Source organism: Trichomycterus rosablanca, chromosome 1 (assembly GCF_030014385.1).
Source record: "Trichomycterus rosablanca isolate fTriRos1 chromosome 1, fTriRos1.hap1, whole genome shotgun sequence".
Lineage (NCBI taxonomy): Eukaryota > Metazoa > Chordata > Actinopteri > Siluriformes > Trichomycteridae > Trichomycterus > Trichomycterus rosablanca.
The window spans coordinates 24211455-24233037 of record NC_085988.1 but is presented as its reverse complement, the minus strand read 5'-3'; the positions used below and the strand labels follow the sequence as shown (position 1 = coordinate 24233037).

The 21583-nt window shown below is 36.9% G+C and overlaps 3 protein-coding genes and 1 pseudogene across 5 annotated transcripts; all 4 read right to left on the bottom strand.

Annotated features, from left to right (window-relative positions):
* Positions 1–863: 863 nt before the first annotated feature.
* LOC134308991 (protocadherin alpha-C2-like) lies at positions 864–20738 on the bottom strand. Of its 3 annotated transcripts, none has more exons than XM_062990732.1 (3): positions 18276–20738; positions 4341–4376; positions 864–2933 (listed from the first exon to the last, which is right to left on the bottom strand). In XM_062990732.1, exons 1-2 carry the CDS (start codon positions 20691–20693, stop codon positions 4365–4367), a joined length of 2430 nt encoding a protein of 809 aa, XP_062846802.1. In that variant the 5' UTR covers positions 20694–20738; the 3' UTR covers positions 864–2933; positions 4341–4364. The 3 variants fall into 3 exon arrangements, 1 of the variants encoding a protein (XP_062846802.1); XR_010011005.1 differs by having other exon boundaries at positions 2896–2933; positions 4312–4376; XR_010011006.1 differs by lacking the exon at positions 18276–20738 and adding an exon at positions 9926–12329 and having other exon boundaries at positions 2896–2933; positions 4312–4376.
* LOC134318149 (protocadherin alpha-C2-like) lies at positions 7121–9541 on the bottom strand. The gene has a single exon (XM_062998936.1). The coding sequence runs from the start codon at positions 9539–9541 to the stop codon at positions 7121–7123; it is 2421 nt and encodes an 806-aa protein (XP_062855006.1).
* Positions 12943–15342, bottom strand: LOC134318141 (protocadherin alpha-C2-like). Its single transcript, XM_062998923.1, has one exon. The coding sequence runs from the start codon at positions 15340–15342 to the stop codon at positions 12943–12945; it is 2400 nt and encodes a 799-aa protein (XP_062854993.1).
* Positions 15847–18128, bottom strand: LOC134318133 (protocadherin alpha-C2-like; annotated as a pseudogene).
* Positions 20739–21583: the final 845 nt, after the last annotated feature.

The following is a 21583-nucleotide window of genomic DNA, read 5'->3' as shown; positions in this document are numbered from 1 at the left end:
AATGGTTTAAGCCCAAAATTTCTTTTAATGGTCATAACAAAGATTAGAGGCCAGAAAATTAGCAGGAACTCCTGAGATCTGTGCCACAATTTGCTCATCACTACTCGCTGCTGTAGTGAACTGTTGGGGTGAAAAAAATGGAAATATGTAATTGTTTGTTTGTTTATTAGGATTTTAACATCATGTTTTACACTTTGCTTACGTTCATGACAGGAACGGTAGTTACTCATACACAAGGCTCATCAGTTCACAAGGTTATATCGAATACAGTCTTGGACAATTTAGTGTCTCCAATTCACCATTATATATATATATGTGTTTACAGTTTTTTATATATAAATGCCTGGGTGTTTACAGTTTTTCAAAATATATTTTTCCCCCTAAAATATTAGTCCATGTTTGGGCTTGGTCCATTTTTCTTGCTCAAGAGTGTTTAACAGGTTGTAGTTGGAGCAGGTATTGTAGCTTCTGCACAGCATCAAGGTCCTGGGGTCAGGAGTGATAGGCCTATTTTAATAATTCTCTGTAATTTTTATTTCATGTTCTAGCCATGTTAACAAGTTTACTCTGGGTACTTACCAAAAACATGCTGATCAGTGTATTTACTGCTGTATATTGCATCTATCTTTGACTAAATGGATGAGGATGTGATGACTTTTAATTGATTGCCGCCCTGCCCAAGATGTATTTTTGCCTAGAAGTCAGTGTTTTCGGTGGGTCCAGTTAATTGGGAAAAAGGCAGGATGTACAGGTCGGGTGTCCTTCCACTGTTACCCAGAAGATTATTAAATAAATTAATAAATGTATAAAATTAGAAATTAGTATGGTTCAGTCAACATAACCAAACACACAACACCATATAATATTGTTGTATTATATTACATTTAATCTTTCATGTCATTTGAATGCAATATCCCAGATGTTCGGGCAGTCACTATTCCGATCTTGATTTTACAATATTATTATCACTGTCCCATTTGATACAACAGACTGTAAGCTAATTTTATACATTATATGGTCAGAAATTGCAAAATACAGAAGATTCAGATATTTTGTCAACACAAAGAATACTTATTGTATGTGAATATTTTCCACACAAATAGACAGGTCACAGACAGCTACTATTCAATATGCACATATGTATGGCAAAAGACAGGTTGGAATGTTACACTAAGTTTCTCCCAGGCAAAACATGTGCTGAGACCAAATGAAAGCTGTATCTCTGAGAGCTAGCATCAACTCATTAAGAACACTGAAATAAGTTTTAGTAAAGAGATTTTTTAAAATTCCATCCAACCGGTGCTATAAATTGGCATTTTAAACAGTTGAGTTCAGCCACATCTCTCATGTGGTTTGAAATATGCCAGTGGCCACATAGTCATGATTTGCACAGGGAGAAACATCAGAATGTTGTGTGCATATACATATATTTTATACTGTAAATTTTGCAAAAAGAAGTTACTGTACTATTCACATTGAATTTGTTATTTCTAACCATGTACACCAGTTACTAAATAAAAAATGTACATATTACTAATGTTTAACATAACCATCTAAAGATTACACCACCTATATAATTATTTAAATAAACACTATTAAAGTAATTCATGAAAACACTGAAACAGTTTTAAACAGCCGAAAAAGCATAGGGGGAATCTAGATGTTTAAAAACACCAATTACATTTCACAACCAATAATTGATTGCCGCCCTGCCCAAGATGTATTTTTGCCTAGAAGTCAGTGTTTTCGGTGGGTCCAGTTAATTGGGAAAAAGGCAGGATGTACAGGTCGAGTGTCCATCCACTGTTACCCAGAAGATTATTAAATAAATTAATAAATGTATAAAATTAGAAATTAGTATGGTTCAGTCAACATAACCAAACAAACAACACCACCTATATAATTATTTAAATAAACACTATTAAAGTAATTCATGAAAACACTGAAACAGTTTTAAACAGCCAAAAAAGCATAGGGGGAATCTAGATGTTTAAAAACACCAATTACATTTCACAACCAATAATTGATTGCCTCCCTGCCCAAGATGTATTTTTGCCTAGAAGTCAGTGTTTTCGGTGCAACCAATAGTGCACCTATTCAAATTTGTCATATTTAAAACGGCCACAGCTAAAAATTAGAACATTAATTTGTCTTATTTGCATTGGTCATCAGTAATTACATATTGGTCAGTAAGCAGGGCACCTAGAAGAAGTGAAATTTTCCTTCAAGGTTAACTTTTTGGTGATGCAATAAAATGTCCACGAAAATGTAAATAAAAATGTCTACAAAAGTATGGTAAATAAAAATATATGTAAAACATAACCACATCTTACTTGAAAAAAGGGATTGATACAAAAAAGCAACACAAATAGGGTACAACACAAAAGAGTATCACACAACCTTTTTACATGTATATACTGAAGTGCATTTGTTGATACCCCCTTGCCACACTTGCTGCTTATACATTTCTTAATATGGATCCAGTGAACACTTAAAGGTAAAGATGAGAGAAAAGAGAGAAACATCCACAAGTACACTACAATTCTTAGTAAACATTTTTTGTGCTTGATGTAAGGTTCTGGCACTTATAAGTCCATTAATGTCCAATAAAAATAAGCAAAATTATGATTATCCTCGTGCAGATCCATGCATTATGATGTAGGTTTTTGCAACATACTGGCAGCTCTGAAGATGAGTCTGTGCATCTTAGATTACTAGCATTAATGCGAAAAAGCCATGGGAATATACATAATTACATATGCAATTATTAAGAATTTTTAAAAAGATGTGATTTCTGAATCCATATTGTAGGGTAGATTAGCAGGCGTGATGTACGTCCACCACTGACATAAAACAGGCTCCTCTCAACATCCTTTGAGCAAACAGAGGTGTAAGGGGCCTCATGAAGAGCTGCTGCTGGTGGTAGTGGATGCCTGCCAATAAAAAAAACAAAAAACAGACAGTCAAATATATATTTTGCTTCAGCGCCAGCCCTGTGGTGGATCAAAATTAGAACACATTTCATGCAGCTGATGCCTATTGCTTACTCGAGGGGCTTCAGGCAAAACAACAACAGGGTGTGAGCTCAGTTTTTAATCAGGTGATGGAACCTGTGAATACCATGCTTAGAGAGGTTGAAATGAGTTGTGACGTGATGAGGACAGAAGACACAAAATTCTTTTAGGTCACAAATATGTGGTGTATTCACTCAGGTATTTACTGTAATGTAAAAAAAAATCATTAAGGAAGTTTAATTGCACTAAATATGTTAAACACCTGAACATAGATTGTTAAAATAATATCATGCAAACAGCTATGTGGATGATATAAGTATTTAGATCTCTCTTTTATGTATTTTTTTTTTTTTTTATTCATTGGAAGGAAAAGGTTTTTTGGGTAACTGCATCCATGTAATTTCTTTGAAGGCAAAAAGAATTTTAAACATTTTGTTTTTTGTTCCTCAGTGCTCAGTTAAGACAGGGACTAAAAAGTCAAACGGTAAAAGTTATGTGACACTGATAATATTAAACAAAAATTAACAGAGGTAAAGGTGTACCTTAATCCCTGTTTTGAATTGCACTACCATTTGTATACAAGTGACAGCCAAATAAACCACAGATTAAGTAATCATAATTGTTACATGCGGGCAGCACGGTGGCTCAGTGGGTAGCACTGTTGCTTCACAGCAAGAAGGTCCTGGGTTCGATCCCCAGGCAAAGTGGTCCAGGTCCTTTATGTGCGGAGTTTGCATGTTCTCCCCGTGTCTGCGTGGGTTTCCTCCGGGAGCTCCGATTTCCTCCCACAGTCCAAAAACATGCAGTCAAGTCAATTGGAGACATTGAATTGCCCTATAGGTGAATGTGTGTGTGTGTGTCTGCCCTGTAATGGACTGGCGCCCCGTCCAGGGTGTTACTGTGTGCCTTGCGCCCATTGAAAAGCTGGGATAGGCTCCAGCACCCCCAGTGACCCTAATTGGATAAGCGGTTAAGACAATGAGTGAGAGAGAGTGAGAATTGTTACATGCATTTCTGGGCAAGATTATTTATCTGGACCCATTTATTAAACAGCTCATTAGAACCACACTTTCCCTTGGATTTAAAATCTAGAGCAAGAGATGCATTTATTAAGTTTAAATGGCCTGGACAATATGCCTTCTAATAAAATACACTGGAAAAAAATTTACATGAATACATTTCCTCCTACAACAGAAACATTTAAACATATTTCACAAAGACACCAAAACAGAAAGCAAACAGTGGCACTTATTTTGGAAAAAAAGGTCAAATATTAAAAGGTGCTTGGTTGACGCACTCCAAAGAGAAGACGGAAGGGCTGCATACCTCCAGCATGGGAAGAGATCTCGTTCATTTTGAGTACTTAAGAACAGAAACAAAAACAAAAGACAAGAATTTCAATCATTGTGTTTTGATGTGACAAAAATACATGGTTAATTTAAAGGACTGCCACTACAATAAATACTTATTTACATGGTAATGAATGAGAATGCTTTTTCAATGGTAACAACAAGAAAACACTTACATGACTAGTATTAATATAAAAATAATGGTTAATAAATCTGAAAATAAATCTTATAATTATTGGGAACTACTTCTAGTCTCTTACTGTTTCATTGAAAGTCATGAATTATGATTAATTACTAATCATTTAACATGAGTTTAAATTACTAACTAGATCATGTAAATGTCTGAAATTAACATCCCTAACTGAACCCTTAACATTTGTGCACAAGAACTTGACAGGGACACTGATCCACACTTCTATTGTCATTATAGTGTTTGTTCTTTATATTCTTAAAAAAACTAAAATAAATAATAATAATAATAATAATCATTCAGCACATTATACCCAATTTAAAAGAATGGGATGATCAATGTAAGTAAACTAAAAGAGACAATCATTTTAGATATCATACATAGTACACATTTTTATCAACCGCTTTATCCTGGTCAGGGTCACAGCAAGTCTCACACCGTAAACCACTGGGCGCAGGGCCAGTATTACAGGACACCAATCCATTGCAAACATAGCCAATCATGTCTGTGTAGACACTCAGCTGGCTGATATTATGCGGTTATGCTAGCCCACCACCGCAGAGATCTGGGTTTGAATCTAAGTGGTAGCTAGCATAATAAACTGCTGCATGTGCCTCACCTGAGCAGCCATTAATTTAAAGTGATTCATAAATGTAAAGTGGCAATTAAGAATGAAATGTAGATTTTAAAGTATGTCGCACAGATAAGTGTGGTACAAAATGGTGAGTCTGTTGGCATCTGACCCAGCCTCGAGTGTGTGTGTTTGTGTGTGTAAATGAGTTAGTGAGATAGAGAGAGACTAGACACTTTAAAAATAGAAAACAATAAAAATACTGACCAAAACATGTTGTTAAATACGTAAGATTTAAAATAACATAGTAGGTCATGTAAGGTTTAATACATTACATATTACTGCATATCAGTTTGTAAAGATTTCATTGTAAAACCACCATACATACCATACATACACACCATAGTATTTTTATATGAACTTTAATTTAAGCATGCAGAGGCACTATCATTTTGCACCAAGAAAGCACCTTCTCCAAACTGTTGCCAGAAAGTTGTAAACACAATTATCTTTACTCGCTGAGATAACAGTATTAAAATGTGTATTTGTTGTAGCTTGGGTGGTACCCAGGGTAAGACATTTGTACCTTTGTTATGTTTATTCTAACACAGGAAAACACACAAAAATAATTTAAGATGCAACAGTATGGTTTTTACAGTATTGTTTGTATGAACTATAGACTATTACCTTGTTTAATATCCCGTTTCAAAATACTGTTTTTTTGTTAACAAAGGTGTGGCTAAAACATCTGAACCCATCATCATTAGAAGATGTATCCATCTACTTTTGTCATTTACTGTATGTACTGTATAGGAAATAATCTTAACATACAATGTAAATGATCATGAACTTAAGGTTCAAAAATATTTGCTTAAGAGAACCACAAACTTTTAAGAGTTAAAGAGTTAAAACTGACTTAAAAGAGTCATTCAAAATTAATCCATGAATGCTGCAACCAAGGTCACACAATTTATGGCTCAGTAGTCTTAATCTAAAACCTAGTTGTTTTCACTAAATAGTTTCACTTTACAACAGCAGCACATACAGTGGAGTATGGTCAGTTTAGCAGGGCAGATATCAGTTCACAATCTCATATAGTTAGATAAATAACATCTCAGTGCAACCCATTTTACTGCCAATGTTTGTCTTTGGAAATTCTACACAGGGTGAGTCAAAATTATGTTAACACTTGAATGGCGGAAACCATTTATTCACAAAACATACTTTATATGTGTAAGATGATTTACAAGACAGTCTCAACCTGTTTGCCATCATATTCAACACACAAAACCAGCAAGCACCATTTAAAGCACAGACACACATTTCGCAGGAAATAGATCCATTAGTGTTAACATAATTTTGACTAATCCTGTATAGTATTATGACACTGTGTGGCTGAAATACACCATTTTAATTTTTTTCACAAATTTAATATCACACTTAAATACAGAGAAACTACTAAAAAATTAACTTTAAATTAAATATACAGCCATAATTACAAGTGAAATATAGACTATGATTATGTAAAAGGAATTGAGTATTCAGTAAAATTACCTCTAGTTAAAAGTTTATTATAAAACAATTATAAAAAAAGAAAAAAAGACAAATAACCCAAAACCTTAGTTGAAAATATTGTCAAAATGTGTAAGAAAATATATGTATAAATGGGGCCTGAAAAATCAGTAACTAATTTGTGACTAATTTGGACATTTTGGAGTATTTGCCACCACTGATGACAGAACACCACACACACAGACATATAACTAAATTCAATATATATAATGCATAGACCATCCAGGGATTTAAAGCAAGTGACATGACATTCTTACAAATCACAAAGTACTTAGAAGAAACGTTAGATAAACAGAATAAAAAAACCAACAATAGGCCTAAAGTCAAGTGTACCAATAGCTAAATATGATAAGTTTATTGCAACAACAAATATACAAAAATATTAACAACCTTCAATAGTGAAATCTATGGGGCAGCAGATGTCCTAAAAATAAGGATAAAGGGATTTCCCTACCTGTAAAGTAGATGCAGCTGAGTCACTAGTGCCTGTGCTCCTGGGAATACTGGAAACAATGTATCTTGTCCCTTTTGGCACTGGCTGTCTAACTACCAACTTTCCTTTTCTTGTCTCTGCCAGAAACAAGCTGTACCAGTAGGCATCATTGGATACTAGAGTGGAATCTGCAATGGTTGAGTTCCTTTCACTTATTATACTGTTCCTACTCGGGGGAACTGCCTTGCTGGGTTTTGGTTTTTGACACTTCAGCACAATGGTCACCAATATTGTGATCAGTAAGAGAAAAGATACAGAACCCAGTCCAATCACCAGATATAGGTTAAGGTCAGAAAAGATGTCATATTCTAAAGGTTCCTCTGTCATGCCAGCATATGATTTAAGTGCAGTTTCCATGGTGGATAGTTTGATGGTAACTGTAGCAGAAAGAGAGGGTTCTCCATTGTCCTTGGCAATCACAACCAGTCGTTGGTGGCGTGAGTCTCTGTAACTGAACATTCTCATGGTCCGGATCTCTCCATTGTACTGGTCCAAACTGAACAATGTAGCATCAGTATTCTGGAGAAACTGGTATGTAATACGAGAGTTGTGAACAGAATCTGTGTCTAAAGCAATAACTTTGGCTATCAGAGTTCCTTTATCAGTGGATCTTGGTATTTTTTCTTCCACCACTGAGCCGTGTGCTCGCCATGGAGACACTATAACTGGTGCATTGTCATTCTGGTCCATGATGATAATGCGAACAGTCATATTACTTTTGAGTGGTGGAACACCTGAATCTCTGGCCTCAATGTGAAAAAGAAACTCTTTTTCCATCTCATAATCAAACGTTTTCAGTGCATAAAGGTTGCCGTTCTCTGGATTGATGGAGAAAAGCATGGAGATAGAGGTGTTTACTATTTCCTTTTCAATTATAAGGTATACTAAGTACTGATTTTCATGGAGGTCAGGATCAATAGCAGTTAAAGAGCCCAACAATGCACCAGGTGGATTATTTTCCACAACTTGAATTGTATAAAAAGATTGTGGAAAGTGTGGGACATTATCATTAACATCCAGCAGTTCTAGAGTTACAGTTTCATTATCATATAATGGTGGATCTCCTCTGTCAGTAACAGTAAATATAATTTCGTACTCTGCAACCTTTTCACGATCTAAAGGATTTGAAACTTCAATCTCATAAAGGTTATCAGATGCTTCTCTAAGCGAAAATGGTAACTTATCAGAAACATGAATATCTGTTTGCCCATTTTCTCCAGAGTCTTTATCACTCACACTGACCACTGCAATAATAGTACCTACAGCCACATCCTCTTTGATTGGACTTGTAAACGACTTAATAGAAATTTCTGGATGATTATCATTCACATCTGTGATTAAGATAGTAACTTTACATTGACCAGAAAGACTATTTGCTCCTTTATCTGTTGCTATTATCTCCATGCTATAAATTTTAAAATCCTCATAATTTACAATGTCTTTTACTCTAATCTCACCATTTTTAGAATTTAAACTAAATGTAGCTTGTGTTTTTTCCGACGTATATAGACTGAACTTGTACTCAATCTCTGAATTTGTACCTTCGTCTTTATCTGTTGCATTTAATTTAATAACAACGCTTCCGATTGGTGAGTTTTCTATTAAGCTGACTGTGTAACTATCTTGGTCAAACTGAGGAGCGTTATCATTTGTATCAAGAACGCGTACAATGATGCTGGCAGTTCCAGAACGCGCTGGCACTCCGCCATCTACAGCAGTAAGTATTAGGTTGTGTACTGCCTGTCCCTCACGGTCTAAAGCTTTTTTCAGAATTAAATCTGTAAACTTTGACCCATCTCTGCCTGTCTGGATTTCAATAGCAAAATGCTCACTTTCACTTAAATAATATGTCTTTATGGAATTCGAGCCGACATCTGGATCCACTGCATTATTTAAAGAAAATCGTTCGCCAACAGAAGTGGATTCGGATATGTCTAAGTGAATAGAGTCTCGCCTAAATTGAGGCGGATTATCATTAATGTCCATAATTTCTAGCTCTATGTTAAATATTCGTTTTGGATTTTCAATGGTAACGTCCATTTTAATAAAGCATGTGGGTTTCATATTACATAGCATCTCTCTGTCTATTTTCTCCACTATGAATAGTTCTCCAGTTTCTTTGTTTACGTCGAGATACTTCCTGTTTGCGATGATATCCAGTCGCATGCTTCGTTTTTTCAAGGTCTTCACATCCAAGCCTAAATCCGTAGCGAGATTGGCAACAACTGATCCACCTTCTAGTTCCTCAGGAACGGAATAGTGGGTGACGGAAAAAACCGTAGAAATACACGCAGTTAGAAAAATGATGGAAACGTACCTTTTGTGTGACGGTAAAACTGTATACCACTCCATGTTGGTTGCGCCACACTACAGCTTTAACGAGTCAAATAATACAGAATTTCATTTAATGACAAGAAAAAAATGTATATTCAAGAAAGCAGGATACCTACATCTCGGAAGCAAAGCGTACAAGTGTAACACGAAGCTTTTTCAGAGAACGGGTGGTCTCGTGGGGGCTTCGATCCAAAAGTATTTCTTAGGAAACAGCGACCCAGTGCGCCCATATATGTATAAGTTTAATACAATTAAAATTCGTTAAACTAAATTAGGACAAAACCAAAACCATCCAAGTGTAACAACTCAAATAAAAACAAGTCGAAAGTAAAACTGAGCTAGTCGAAAATGGCACATGTGAAAGCTGGAATCCTAATAATGAAATCAGGTTTAGGTGCTTACCTGTAAAGTGGAAGCAGCTGAGTCACTTCCCGTGCTCCTCGGAATACTTGAAACAATGTAGCTGGTGCCCTTTGGCACAGGCTGTCTAACTACCAACTTTCCTTTTCTGGTTTCAGCTAGAAACAAACTGTACCAATAGGCATCATTGGAAACAAGAGTTGAATCAGCGATTGTAGAGTTCCTCTCACTGATCACACTGTTCCTACTGGGAGGAGCAGCTTTGGTGTGCATTGTTTTCTGACACTTTAGTACAATGGTCACCAAGATGGTGATCAGCAACAAAAAGGACACAGATCCCAGTCCGATCACCAGATACAAGTTCAAATCAGAAAATAAGTCATATTCTAAAGACTCTTTAGTCATATCAGCATATGGTTTCAGAGCAGTCTCCATCGTAGACAACTTGATTGTTACTGTAGCAGAGAGAGAGGGTTCTCCATTGTCTTTGGCGATCACAACCAGCCGTTGGTGGCGTGAGTCTCTGTAACTGAACATCCTCATCGTTCTGATCTCGCCGTTGTACTGGTCCAACGTAAATAGTGTAGCATCCGTATTTTGAAGAAATTGGTACGTAATTCGGGAGTTGTGTACCGAATCTGTGTCTATAGCAATAACTTTGGTTATCAGAGTTCCTTTATCAGTGGATCTTGGTATTCTTTCTTCCACCACTGAGCCGTGCGCTCGCCATGGAGACACTATAACTGGTGTGTTGTCATTCTGGTCCATGATAATAATGTGAACGGTAACGTTACTGCAGAGTGGGGGGACACCTGAATCTCTTGCTTCGATATTAAAAAGAAACTCCTTTTCTGTCTCATGATCAAATGCTTTTAGTGCGTAAAGCTTGCCGTTTTCTGGATTAATTGAGAACAGCATGGACATAGAAGTGTTCACTATTTCCTTTTCTATTATGAAATACACTAGATACTGATTTTCGTGGAGATCTGGATCATGTGCAGTAATAGAGCTTAGTACAGATCCAGGCGCGTTATTTTCCATAACCTTTATTGTATAAAACGACTGTGGAAACCGTGGGACATTGTCGTTAACGTCAAGCAGTTCTAAAGTTAAAGTTTCATTATCAGATAACGAAGGATTCCCTCTATCAGTAACGGTAAATACAATGTCATATTCTGGAACTTTTTCGCGGTCCAACTGCTTTGAAATGACAAGCTCGTAATAATTGTCTGATCTCTCTTTAAGTGTAAAAGGCAGATTTTCTGAAATGTAAATATCTATTTGTCCATTTTCACCCGAATCTTTATCACTCACGCTTATCACGCCAATAACAGTTCCCACCACTACATCCTCTTTAATAGCACCAGTGAACGACCTAATTGAGATTTCCGGACGGTTGTCATTCATGTCTGTAATGAAAACTGTTAATTTGCATTGTCCTGATAAAGAATTTGCTCCTTTGTCGGTTGCTACTATTTCCATATTATAAATATTGAAATCTTCAAAATCAATCTTTTCTTTTACTCTGATTTCTCCATTTGCGGGATTTAAACTAAAAGTTTTTTGCGTTTTTTCAGAAGTGTACAAACTAAAGGAATACACAATTTCGGAATTTGAACCATCGTCTTTATCACATGCGTTTAACTTTATTACTAGGCTGCCAACTGAGATGTTTTCTTTAAGATGTATTGTAAAACTTTCTTCCTCAAATTCAGGAGCATTATCGTTTGTATCCAAAACGCGAACGATGATGCTGGCTGTTCCAGAGCGCGCAGGTACTCCGCCATCCACAGCAGTCAATATTAGATCATGGATAGCATATTCCTCTCTATCTAAAGTTTTTTTAAGAATCAAATCGGCGAACTTAGATCCGTCTCTTCCAGTCTGAATTTCAATACTAAAATGATCACTTTCACTTAAATAGTATGTTTTAACTGAATTTGAGCCGATGTCAGGATCCACAGCGTTAGTCAGCGAAAACCTCTCGCCCACAGTAGTTGCCTCTGATATGTCTAATTGCATAGTGTCCCTTCTAAAATGAGGGGCATTATCGTTAATGTCCATTATCTCAAGTTCAATGTTGAATAGTCGAATTGGGTTTTCTATTGTAGCATCCAGTTTAAGAACACACGTTGTTGCCGATGATGATTTTGATAAACATAGATATTCCCTGTCAATCTTTTCCACAATGTACATTTCGCCTGTATCTGTGTTAACGTCCAAATACTTTCTGTTAGCAGCGACATCCAAACGCATTTTTCGTTCACTAAGTGTTTTTAAATCCAGACCCAAATCAGCTGCCAAATTTGCTACTACAGATCCCTTTTCCATTTCTTCGAAAACCGAGTAATGTGTGACAGTAAACGCTGATCTAAAGAAAACGGACAGTAGACAGAAAAACGAAACGTACCTGAACCGAGGCAGATCTTTACTATTCGCCCCCATTGTTATGATCTCAGTATGCACAACACTTAACAGCCTATAATAGAAAGAGATCCCGAGAGAAAAATATCTACAAATCTAGTATCTAAAATAATTAGTATTCTGAACCAAACAGCGACAGAATAAAACGTAACACTGCAGACAACATCAAAGAGCGTGTAGTCCTAAACGTGAAGACTGCAGTCAGTTACGAGCCCACTCAGAAACTGTCATGGCGACCTGTGTTTACAGTGATTCTTTTCTTGGGAAACAGCGACTCTTTGCGCGCAAGAAAATGAGGTGCATAAATGTACTACAGTAAAGAATGCGAAACAAACTTTAAACAAATATGTTAAAATTATTAATAAATAAAGTTAATATAAAATTACAACAATGAATCTACTTGACATAAAAGAAAAAATGTATAAAAGAAAAAAGAGTTATGTTAACTCATAAGTTTAATATCATTATTAAACTTACGGGTTATTAAACTATGGCAGCAAAAAAAACTTTTTAATTTTACCAAGGCCCACTATTCAATGGTTAAGTACCAAAAATATATAATTTACTAATTTCACGAGTTATTACAATTCTGTAATTGCACTTATTTGAAGTAACAAATGCACACATATAATTTATCATCCTACCTGTAAAGTGGATGCAGCTGAGTCACTAGTTTCTGTCATTCCTGTGCTCCTTGGTATGCTGGACACAGTGTATCTCGTACCCTTTGGCACAGGCTGTCTGACTACCAGTTTTCCTTTCCTTGTTTCAGCTAGAAACAAACTGTACCAGTAGGCATCATTGGAGACCAGGGTGGAATCTGCGATGGTAGAGTTTCTCTCACTGATCACACTGTTCCTACTGGGAGGAGCGGCTTTGCTAGCCTTTGGTTTCTGACATTTTAGCACAATGGTCACAAATATGGTTATCAGCAACAGAAATAAAACCGAGCCCAGTCCAATAACAAGGTAAAGGTTTAGGTCAGAGAATATATCATTTTCTAATGGAACTTTAGTCATGTCAGCATATGTTTTAAGCGCAGTCTCCACTGTAGACAGCTTGATTGTGACTGTAGAAGAAAGAGAGGGTTCTCCATTGTCTTTGGCGATCACCACTAGCCGTTGGTGGCGTGAGTCTCTGTAACTGAACATCCTCATGGTCCGGATCTCTCCATTGTACTGGTCCAAAGTAAATAACGAAGCGTCAGTATTCTGAAGAAACTGGTAGGTAATACGAGAGTTGTGCACAGAATCTGTGTCAATAGCAATAACTTTGGCTATCAAAGTTCCTTTATCAGTGGATCGTGGTATTCTTTCTTCCACCACTGAGCCGTGCGCTCGCCATGGAGACACTATAACTGGTGTGTTGTCATTCTGGTCCATGATAATAATGTGAACGGTCACGTTACTGCAGAGTGGAGGGACACCTGAATCTCTGGTTTCGATGTGAAAAAGAAATTCTTTTTCTATCTCATAATCAAACGTTTTAAGTGCGTAAAGGTTGCCGTTCTCTGGGTTAATAGAAAAAAGCATGGACATGGATGTGTTTTGTATTTCTTTTTCAATTATGAAATAAACTAAATATTGATTTTCATGGAGGTCGGGATCGATAGCAGTTAAAGAACTCAACAACGCACCAGGGGCATTATTTTCTATTACTTGTATTTTATAAAAGGATTGATGAAACTGTGGAAAGTTATCGTTAACGTCGAGCAGTTCAAGTGTTATTGTTTCATTATCAGATAAAGGAGGGTTTCCTCGGTCAGTAACGGTAAATGTTATATCATATTCTGGAACCTTTTCACGATCCAAAGGTTGAGATACAACAAGCTCATAGTAATTGTTGGATATTTCTCTAAGTGCAAAAGGTAATTTATCACAAATGTGAACATCAATCTGACCATTTTCTCCCGAATCTTTATCACTTGCACTAATTACTGCTATAACTGTATTTATAGCCACATCTTCTTTAATTGGGCTGGAAAACGATTTAATAGAAAGTTCTGGATGATTGTCATTCATATCATTAATCTGTATAGTTACTTTGCATTTCCCAGACAATGAATTAGCAGCTTTATCTTTAGCGATTATTTCTGCATCATAAATTCTAAAATCCTCATAATTAATCATCTCTTTAACTCTTATCTCCCCACTATCTGAGTTTAATCCAAACGTCGCTTTTGTTTTCTCTGAAGTATAGATACTAAATAAGTACTCGATATCAGAATTATTTCCCTCGTCTTTATCTGTTGCATTTAATTTGATTACAAGGCTTCCTATGGGCAAATTTTCCATTACATTTATGGTGTAACTGTCTTTGTCAAACTGTGGTGCATTGTCGTTTGTATCCAGTACACGAACAATAATGTTGGCTGTTCCAGAGCGGGCGGGAACTCCACCATCAATAGCAGTTAGTATCAGATTATGTACAGCCTGTTCCTCACGGTCAAGTGCCCTTTTCAAAATTAAATCAGGGAATTTTGATCCATCCCGTCCTGTTTGTATATCAATTTTAAAGTGGTCACTTTCGCTGAGGTAGTAGGTTTTAATAGAGTTTGAACCAACGTCAGGGTCAACAGCATTGGTCAAAGAAAACTTTTCTCCTACTGGAGTCGATTCAGATATATCAAGATGAATGGTGTCCCTCCGAAAGTGTGGTGAATTATCATTTGTGTCTATAATCTCCAGTTCAATATTAAACATTCTTATTGGATTTTCAATAATGGCATCCAGTTTCAAAATGCATGTAGCTGTTTTGACGTTGCATAATTGCTCCCTATCCATTTTATTCACTATGTAAAGCTCTCCCGTTTCCTTGTTAACATCCAAGTATTTCTTATTAGCAACCACATCTAGGCGTATCCTTCTAGTGCTCAGTGTTTTCAGATCAAGTCCTAAATCGACTGCAAGGTTCGAAACAACAGATCCCTCCTCCATTTCTTCCGGTATCGAATAGTGAGTAACAGCCGACACTGTGTACAAAACCGCAATGACTTGAAAGGATGTTGAGACATACCTTCGTATTTGTTTTTCCATGCTGCAGTCCAGCATTGTGTCAACTCAAGCTATTCGTTGACGCAAATACAATCCGAACACCAAAACAAGTCGTGGAAAAGACTTAAAAAATAGTCAAATGTGTCGATGAATATTTCATTAAATTCACAGAGAGTTAATCATCTGCATTTCCCGACGTATACTGGGAGCTTCACGCGCGACAATGAAATCCAGACAAAATAATGGCGGCTTCAAGAAAAACAAAAATACAATTTGTTGGAAAACAGCGACGCTACGTGCACTGGGCTGTTAAATACAGAATTTGATTGCTGTGATTCAAAGGGGAGCATAGAGCAATGACGTACTGCTCTGTCACACACACACACAAATAAACAAACAAACCCAATAGTTGATCCACACTAATTGAATGTTTAGGAACACCCACAATTTATCTTGAAGCGCCTTAAACAAAACTGCAACTTACTAATATGCATTTAACTACGTTGACAAAATGCAGTGGCAAATGAATTTATCAGTGGCATATGATGACATTCAATAACCAATTATAACCAAACGTTTTTAATACATTCAGAAAAAAAAACATGTTATTGGTTGGATATTTAACTGTATTTTTATCAATTCATGTTGTATTTTGCTTCATTAAAATTTTAAAATACCTGTAAAGTGGATGCAGCCAAGTCACTGTTTTTTGTCATTCCTGTGCTCCTGGGTATGCTGGACACAATATACCTCGTCCCCTTTGGTACAGGCTGTCTAACTACCAGTTTTCCTTTTCTTGTCTCTGCCAGAAACAAACTGTACCAGTAGGCATCATTGGAGACCAGGGTGGAATCTGCGATGGTGGAGTTCCTTTCACTGATCACACTGTTTCTATTGGGAAGAGCAGCCTTGCTGGCCTTTGGTTTTTGACACTTTATCACAATCGTAACTAGTATGGTGATCAGTAATAGAAAAGAAACAGAACCCAGTCCAATCACCAAGTATAGGTTCAAGTCTGAAAAAATGTCATATTCTGAAGGCAATTCAGTCATATCCGCATATGTTTTAAGTGCAGTCTCTACTGTGGACAGTTTGATGGTTATTGTAGAGGATAGGGAGGGCACTCCGTTGTCTTTGGCGATTACCACCAGCCGCTGGTGGCGCGAGTCTCTGTAACTGAACATCCTCATGGTTCTGATCTCTCCATTGTACTGGTCCAAACTGAATAGTGTAGCATCAGTATTCTGAAGAAACTGGTAGGTAATCCGGGAGTTGTGTACTGAGTCTGTGTCAATAGCAATAACTTTGGCTATCAAAGTTCCTTTATCAGTGGATCTTGGTATCCTTTCTTCCACCACTGAGTCGTGTGCGCGCCACGGAGACACTATTACCGGTGTGTTGTCATTCTGGTCCATGATAATAATGTGAACGGTAACGTCACTGCTAAGTGGAGGGATACCAGAGTCTCTGGCCTCAATGTGAAAATGAAATTCTTTTTCTCTCTCATAGTCGAACGTCTTTAATGCCGATAGGTTACCGTTCTCTGGGTTAATAGAGAACAGCATGGACATAGAGGTGTTCACTATTTCTTTTTCGATTATGAAATACACTAGATATTGGTTTTCATGGAGATCTGGGTCGTGGGCCGTAAGCGTACTCAGTAATGCTCCAGGGGAGTTATTTTCCATAACGTATATTGTATAATACGATTGTGGAAACTGTGGAACATTGTCATTAACGTCCAGCAGTTCTAGAGTTACTGTTTCGTTGTCAGATAACTGAGGGTTTCCTCTGTCGGTTACAGTAAACGTAATGTCATACTCAGGAGCCTTTTCGCGATCCAGTTGTTCAGCTACCACAAGTTCATAGTAGTTATCGGATGATTCTTTTAACGCAAAGGGTAATTTATCAGATATCTGAACACTAATTTGACCATTTTCTCCTGAATCTTTATCACTTACGCTTATCACAGCAATGACAGTCCCGACTGCTACATCTTCTTTAACTGTACTTGAGAATGACTTGATTGATATTTTAGGATGATTGTCATTTATATCTGTAATTAGAATTCTTACTTTACATTTTCCAGATAATGGATTCGCTCCTTTGTCTGTTGCCACAATTTCCATGTCATAAATCCTAAAATCCTCATAATTTACCACGTCCTTTACTCTTATTTCACCATTTAGTGGGTTTAAACTGAAAGTTTGCTGTGCTTTCTCTGATGTATATAAACTGTATGTATACATAAGGTCGGAATTTGATCCTTCATCCAGATCCGTTGCATTTAATTTTATTACAAGGCTCCCAATTGGGGAGTTTTCAGTGATATGTACGGTATAACTTTCATTATTAAACTGAGGCGCGTTGTCATTTGTATCCAACACGCGCACAACAACGCTGGCTTTTCCTGAGCGCGCAGGGACTCCGCCATCTACAGCAGTGAGTGTCAGATTATGGACAGCCACTTCCTCCCTATTTAAAGCCTTTTTTTAAATCAAATCTGTAAACTTTGACCCATCCCGACCCGTTTGGATTTCAATGGAAAAGTGATCACTGTCACTAAGATAATATGTTTTTATCGAATTAACGCCAATATCTGGATCTATGGCATTATTCAAAGAAAATCGCTCACCAGTAGGGGTCGATTCAGAAATATCTAAATGCATTGTGTCCCTTCTAAAATGCGGAGCATTGTCGTTAATATCTAGTATTTCTAGTTCAATATTAAACATTCTTACAGGGTTTTCTATCGTTGCATCCAGCTTCATAACGCACGTTGTTGCTGATTTCGATGTACAAATATATTCTCGATCAATTCTCTCCTTCTATTCATAAAATGTAAAAATATCAAAATCAAATATCAAAATACATTTACAAGTAAAGTAAATAAGTTTAAAAGTAAGACAAATTAAGAACCTGGTTGTAATTACCAATTTATTGGATTATGATTTATGTTTAGGGAAAAGTCCTACCTGCAGAGTGGATGCAGCTGAGTCACTAGGCTCGCTTAGTCCTGTGCTCCTTGGAATGCTGGACACAACATACCTTGTCCCTTTTGGCACAGGCTGTCTAACTACCAGCTTTCCTTTTCTGGTTTCAGCTAGAAACAAGCTATACCAGTAGGCATCATTGGAAACAAGAGTTGAATCAGCGATTGTAGAGTTCCTCTCACTGATCACACTGTTCCTACTGGGAGGAGCAGCTTTGGTGTGCTTTGTTTTCTGACACTTTAGTACGATGGTCACAAAGATGGTAATAAGTAACAAAAAGGACACAGATCCCAGTCCGATCACCAGATACAAGTTTAAATCAGAAAATAAGTCATATTCTAATGACTCCTTCGTCATATCAGCATATGGTTTAGGTACAGTCTCCACTGTGGATAGTTTGATGGTAACTGTAGCAGAGAGAGAGGGTTCTCCGTTGTCCTTGGCGATCACCACTAGCCTTTGGTGGCGTGAGTCTCTGTAACTGAACATCCTCATAGTCCGGATCTCTCCGTTGTACTGGTCCAAACTGAATAGAGAAGCATCAGTATTCTGAAGAAACTGGTAGGTAATACGGGAGTTGTGTACTGAGTCTGTGTCAATAGCAATAACTTTGGAAATTAGAGTTCCTTTATCTGTGGATCTTGGTATCCTTTCTTCCACCACTGAGCCGTGCGCTCGCCATGGTGACACTATAACTGGTGTGTTGTCATTCTGGTCCGTGATAATAATGTGAACGGTAACGTTACTACTGAGTGAAGGAACACCAGAGTCTCTGGCTTCAATGTGAAACTGGAACTCTTTTTCTATCTCATAATCAAAAGTTTTTAATGCGTTAAGTCCACCGTTCTCTGGGTTAATAGAGAACAGCATCGACATTGAAGTGTTCACTACTTCTTTTTCAACTATAAAATACACTAGATATTGATTTTCATGGAGATCTGGGTCAATGGCTGTTATGGAACCTACCAAAGCACCAGGTACATTATTTTCTTCAACTTTTATTGTATAAAACGTTTCTGGAAACTTTGGAACGTTATCGTTAACGTCCAGCAGTTCTAGAGTAAGAGTTTCATTATCAGATAACTGAGGAATTCCCCTGTCAGTAACAGTAAACGTTATATCGTATTCTGAAACCTTTTCACGATCCAAAGTTTCAGATACTACAAGCTCATAATAGTTGACAGATGACTCTTTTAACGAAAAGGGCAATTCATCGGAAATGTGTAGATCAATTTGACCATTTTCTCCAGAATCTTTATCACTTACACTAATTACTGCTATAACTGTGCCCACAGCTGTGTCTTCTTTAACCGCATTTGAAAAAGATCGTATTGAAATTTCGGGGTAATTGTCATTTATGTCTGTAACCATAACAGTTACTTTACACTGACCTGATAATGCACGAATACCATTATCCCTTGCTATAATCTCCATATCATAAATTCGGAAATCTTCGTAATTAATTACTTCTTTAACTCGTATCTCACCACTTTTAGGGTTTAATTTAAAAGCCTCCTGAGATTTTTCTGACGTATACAGACCAAATGAGTATGTCAAATCAGAGTTAGAGCCCTCATCTAGGTCTGTTGCATTTACTTTAATGACGAGACTTCCTATGGGAGAGTTCTCTGTTACATTTATTATGTAGCTCTCTTGATCAAACCTAGGTGCGTTGTCATTTGAATCTTGCACTCTTACAATGATGCTAGCTGTTCCTGAGCGCGCCGGAACTCCACCATCCACAGCAGTCAGTATTAAATTGTGGACAGATTGTAATTCACGGTCTAATACCTTTTTTAAAATCAAATCGGCAAATTTCGAACCGTCTCTCCCAGACTGTATCTCTATCTCAAAATGTTCACTTTCACTTAAATAATATGTTTTTACCGAGTTTAAGCCAACGTCGGAATCCACCGCATTGCTCACAGAAAATCTTTCACCAGCAGGTGTGGATTCTAAGATATCCAGATGAATAACATCTCGTCGAAAATGGGGGTTATTGTCGTTTATATCAGTTATTTCTAATTCAATGTAAAATATACGCACTGGATTTTCAACTGTCACCTCCATTTTAAGAAAACAAGTCGTCGTTGTCTTAGCAGGGCATAGATGTTCACGATCAATTTTTTTCAATATAAAGAGCTCCCCTTTCTCTTTGTTTATGTCAAGATATTTTTGATTTGCAATGACTTCTAATCGAACCTTTCGTTGAATCAGAGTCTCTAGATTTAGTCCTAAATCGGTAGCTAGATTTGCTACTACAGTACCTTCTTCCAGCTCTTCGGGTATAGTGTAGTGGATCACAGCCAACGATGCATGAATCACAGCAGAGAATGAGATAATGACCAGGACGTACCTTCTCAAACACTGAGCGTTAATATGAATTCCCATTGTCTTCATATACTGTTAAGTCCAGCTTGAATCAATACAGTTCTTATACACGACACTGGATTCCGACAACGAGGCGGATGATAGTGATATTGTGTTTATGTGAAATAAAACACTTTAAGTGAAATTATTATAGGCTAATGTAAATCCTGTAACGCATACGATGCTCTTCGATCCCGCAATGATGCAATTGTCTCAACACGCCCAGTGAAACGATGAGATTCTTTGGAACACAGCGCCGCTATGTGTACGATGTCATATACACCACAACACTGAACATGATTGAGCGGCCAGTGAAAATAAATCCTTTTTAAATGCTTCATTAAAGCCGTAGGATGTAATAATAATAATAACAACAACAACAACAACAACAACAATAATAATAATAATAATAATAATAATAATAATAATAATAATAATGAGTGTAAGCTGTCCCAGAAAAATTGTGCTGGCAAGCAATTGGGATAAAACAGTACTGCATTGTTAGCAAGTCTTAAGTCAAGTTCAAATCAAAATATAAATATCTGTGTGTCAAAGATATGTGACACATGCCATAATTTGGGTAAATGCTGATTAAAACTTGAAACGTGTCAGTTGATACGCTCGTGTTTGTGTGTGTGTGTGTGTGTGTGTGTGTGTGTGTGTGTGTTAACGGGCACGCTTCACTTTTAGTCAGCATTTACCTAAATTGCCTAAATATAAACCATATTTAATGTTCATCCACCAAGTTCCTATATTAATATTGTCTTAAATGAAAACGTTAAAAGCTTTGTACTGGCAGTCAGACTAGTAAAAAAAAACGTGATCAGGATATGTTTCCACTGGACCATCACTCAAATTTACAAATCTTAAAAAATACTCTCAAAACTATGATGGTTAGTCAATATTAATATCAAATATCA

Bases quoted from the DNA above. Each gene is read 5' to 3' on its own strand.
- LOC134318149 (XM_062998936.1), bottom strand. From the start codon at position 9,541: ATGGAGTGGTATACAGTTTTACCGTCACACAAAAGGTACGTTTCCATC.
- LOC134318141 (XM_062998923.1), bottom strand. From the start codon at position 15,342: ATGGAAAAACAAATACGAAGGTATGTCTCAACATCCTTTCAAGTCATT.
- LOC134308991 (XM_062990732.1), bottom strand. From the start codon at position 20,693: ATGAAGACAATGGGAATTCATATTAACGCTCAGTGTTTGAGAAGGTAC.